Source organism: Suricata suricatta, chromosome 1 (assembly GCF_006229205.1).
Source record: "Suricata suricatta isolate VVHF042 chromosome 1, meerkat_22Aug2017_6uvM2_HiC, whole genome shotgun sequence".
Lineage (NCBI taxonomy): Eukaryota > Metazoa > Chordata > Mammalia > Carnivora > Herpestidae > Suricata > Suricata suricatta.
Window position 1 is genome coordinate 160,790,752 of NC_043700.1, and position 3,407 is coordinate 160,794,158.

The 3,407-nt window shown below is 53.6% G+C and overlaps 1 protein-coding gene across 1 annotated transcript in view; it reads left to right on the plus strand.

Moving 5' to 3' along the window:
* The first annotated feature begins 899 nt into the window (after positions 1-899).
* Positions 900-3,407, plus strand: part of PHOX2B (paired like homeobox 2B) — a 4,540-nt gene continuing 2,032 nt past the window's right edge. Inside the window, 4 exon segments of the mRNA XM_029932163.1 lie at positions 900-1,140; positions 1,987-2,174; positions 3,179-3,405; position 3,407. The exon segment at position 3,407 is cut by the window's right edge and continues 2,032 nt beyond it. Coding sequence (XP_029788023.1) covers positions 900-1,140; positions 1,987-2,174; positions 3,179-3,405; position 3,407 — 657 coding nt within the window.

Genomic DNA, 3,407 nt, shown 5'->3' on the forward strand with positions numbered 1-3,407 from the left:
CTGCTGTTTTATTTTTTAAACAGCGGTGTGAGCGGAGTCTCTAGAAAAAGCACGAAAAGTCGCGACAAGAAATGCAATTTATAAGATGCTCTCTTTTTTAAACCCCCTCTACCAGGTGTATTTTAAAGAAATCCGCTTATCCTTCACATAAACCCCCTTGGCCCACTTACTCTATGTTACAGGGCGCCTGAGTCTTGCCAATGTCCCAGTCCTTTATAACATTTCATGCACTTCGGGGGGTAGGCTTGTTGTTAAATTGAGCGTGTAACGCTCTTACAAAACAGGTTTTCTATGACATCAAGGTTTCTTCTCCCTAACCGAGGGGGGGAAAAAAAGGACGAAGAAGAGGGAAAACACACACACTATCTCAATTTATGCCTAAGGTATATGATCAGTTAAAAAGGCTTAAAAGCTCGGGGAAATTGGATCAGGGAGAATCGTCACCCAACTTTCATTATTTCCAAGTAGTGTGATTGAATTAAAGGGCAGGGAGCTGGTTAGAAGGGAGGATCAGGGGCTCAGTGCGTAATGGTGTGGTATTAAATTCTAATTAGAGATGCAGGAATCAATGATAGGGAGGTTGGACAGCTCAGTTCCCCAGTGCCAGCCCAATAGACGGATGAGTTATTGTCATGTAAAAAGCGCCAGCAATAAGACCAACCGCTTTGCTATTGTCCAAGTGGAAAGAGCCAAGTTTATTATGAGGACTATATGCTCTAGAGACCTCAGACAAGGCATCTCATAGGAGGCTTTTTCATAAAACTAGGCTCTGCTGGTAGTAAGGAGGCCAGTTTGGAGGCAGGCGTTGAGCTGTGCACATCTCCCCACTCCAGCCACCTTCTCCATACCCATCTTTTATTTCATTTTTCCACTTGGCTGAGCCATCCAGAGCCTTTTCAATGTATAAAATGGAATATTCTTACCTCAATTCCTCTGCCTACGAGTCCTGTATGGCTGGGATGGACACCTCGAGCCTGGCTTCAGCCTATGCTGACTTCAGTTCCTGCAGCCAGGCCAGTGGCTTCCAGTATAACCCGATCAGGACCACTTTTGGGGCCACGTCCGGCTGCCCGTCCCTCACGCCGGGATCCTGCAGCCTCGGCACCCTCAGGGACCACCAGAGCAGTCCGTACGCCGCAGGTAAGGACCGCCAGCTTTCTCCGCGGAGGAAGCCGCCTTTCTGCTCGTATATAGGAAGCCTTGATTGCATTTGAAAATGGAAATGTGTTTAGTATTTACCAAACGAAATTTGCTTACACAAATGAAAGAATTTATCACGTTAGAAGCGATTGCAGGGAGGGGTAATTCACTTACAGGGTTACACTATCCTAGTCACACCCGAACCGCCAACAAAATTATCTTAAGCTGCCAAAATGATAGGCATAATTTATTTACTTTGCGATGAGACGTAAAGCTTAGAAAATAATTAAATAACAAAGAGTAAAGCTCATTACTGGCAGTGTCTCTTTTTTTTACGAACCGACAGCGGCTCACACCTCTTTCGCTGGTCATTTTTATGATTATTTCTTTAATTTATCATGATTATTTTTTGCAGCACTTTCCCCCAACTTTGGGGCAGGGTCAACTTCTGAGAATTGAAAAGTTCCAAGAGTGGGACTATTGGGTAATTTCTTCCCTGGCTCCCTGATGTTACGGCTGATGTTTTTGGACTTTTTTCCTCTCTCGAGATTTTCCTCATCAAAGCATTATCCCGTGTCCCGGTCCTCAGTCGTCTCCAGTGCGCTGTTTTAACCCACCCAAAGGCACTTGTGCCAAGAGGGACCCTGCCAAAGCCCGGAGTTTGCCTGTTTCGGCACATAACCGATTTGCTCGGTTTTTCTCCGCAGCCCCGCTCGGCCAGTCTCCCGCGCCGGCGTCTGTGGCCGCTCCAGCGCTCCCCGACCTTGGAGTCCCCACACTCCGGCGCCGCGGCCCGTGCGCTCCAGACAGAATTGCTCACACTTTGTCCCCTCTGTTGTCCCCCAGTTCCTTACAAACTCTTCACCGACCACGGCGGCCTCAACGAAAAGCGCAAGCAGCGGCGCATCCGCACCACTTTCACTAGCGCGCAGCTCAAGGAGCTGGAGAGGGTCTTCGCCGAGACGCACTACCCCGACATCTACACCCGGGAGGAGCTGGCCCTGAAGATCGACCTCACCGAAGCGCGCGTCCAGGTAAGCGTGCGCGGAGGCCGACCCTGCTTCGCCACACTCGCCCCGGAAGGGGACGGAGGCGGGGAGCGGGCGGTGCTCCTGAAGGTTGGGAATATCCGGGCCTCTCCAGACGAGGGCCTGGGACTCCAGGGCTGAACTGAGAGGCCAAGTTCGGAGGGGCTGTGCGCGCGAGGAAGCGCTAGGGCGCGCGCTCGTGTTTACCTGTGCACAGCTGCAAAGCGCTACCACCCCAGGTAGCCCTGCAGAGACTTTCAGGGTCTTGGGACGTGAATGAGCAAGGCTTTGGGGGACAGGAGTGCCTTGTGGCAGGAGTGCAGACTTCGCCCCCGTGTTATACGTGGGGGTTTTGTTTTTGCTCTTGTGCGTCCTAACTCGAGCTCTTTTAACTTGGAACCGTGGAGTATAGGTGTCTTTCCCCGGTAACCATGACTGGGATCACACTTGCAAAGGGGCTGTGACTCCATGAAGGTCGTGAACGGCGGCTAAAACTAACCTTTTAGTGTTTAGGGACACAGGTGCACTCACGCACTAGCCGGCCAGGCGCCACTCCAGGCGAGCCCCATTTGTACGCTCCATACGCCTGGATGGGCGGCGAGCGTCAAACTCAGAGACACCCTCCTCCTTCAAACACTTAGGGTTTAACCTTAGACCTGCGGCCTAGGGGGGCATCGAGAGTTTGGGGTGGCTCAAGAAATAGACTGAGCAAAGGCCGGCCAAAATAAAGGCTTCCCTTTTAGGGCAGCTCTACGACATGGGGCCTTTTAACATCTCCTGCAAGCCGCCTTTTCCCGGGCATGCTCAGGTGACCCTAAGAAAGTTTCTCCGAAGACGCACCCGCAGCAAGGGAGGGGGCGGACTTGGTGGCGGGGTGCGCGCGGGGTCCCGCCCCGCAAGGAGTTTAAACCCAGCTGAAATGGGACGTGGGCCGCCCGAGTCCGCGCTCGGCTTGCGCGTTTCCTCCTTTCTCGATCTGCTTCACAGCCTCTCCTCTCCCCTTGGGCCAGGTGTGGTTCCAGAACCGCCGGGCCAAGTTCCGCAAGCAGGAGCGGGCGGCCGCGGCCGCGGCGGCCGCGGCCAAGAACGGCTCTTCGGGAAAGAAATCCGATTCGTCCCGGGACGACGAGAGCAAAGAGGCCAAGAGTACCGACCCGGACAGCACTGGGGGCCCTGGCCCCAACCCCAACCCCACTCCCAGCTGCGGGGCGAATGGCGGCGGCGGCGGCGGGCCCAGCC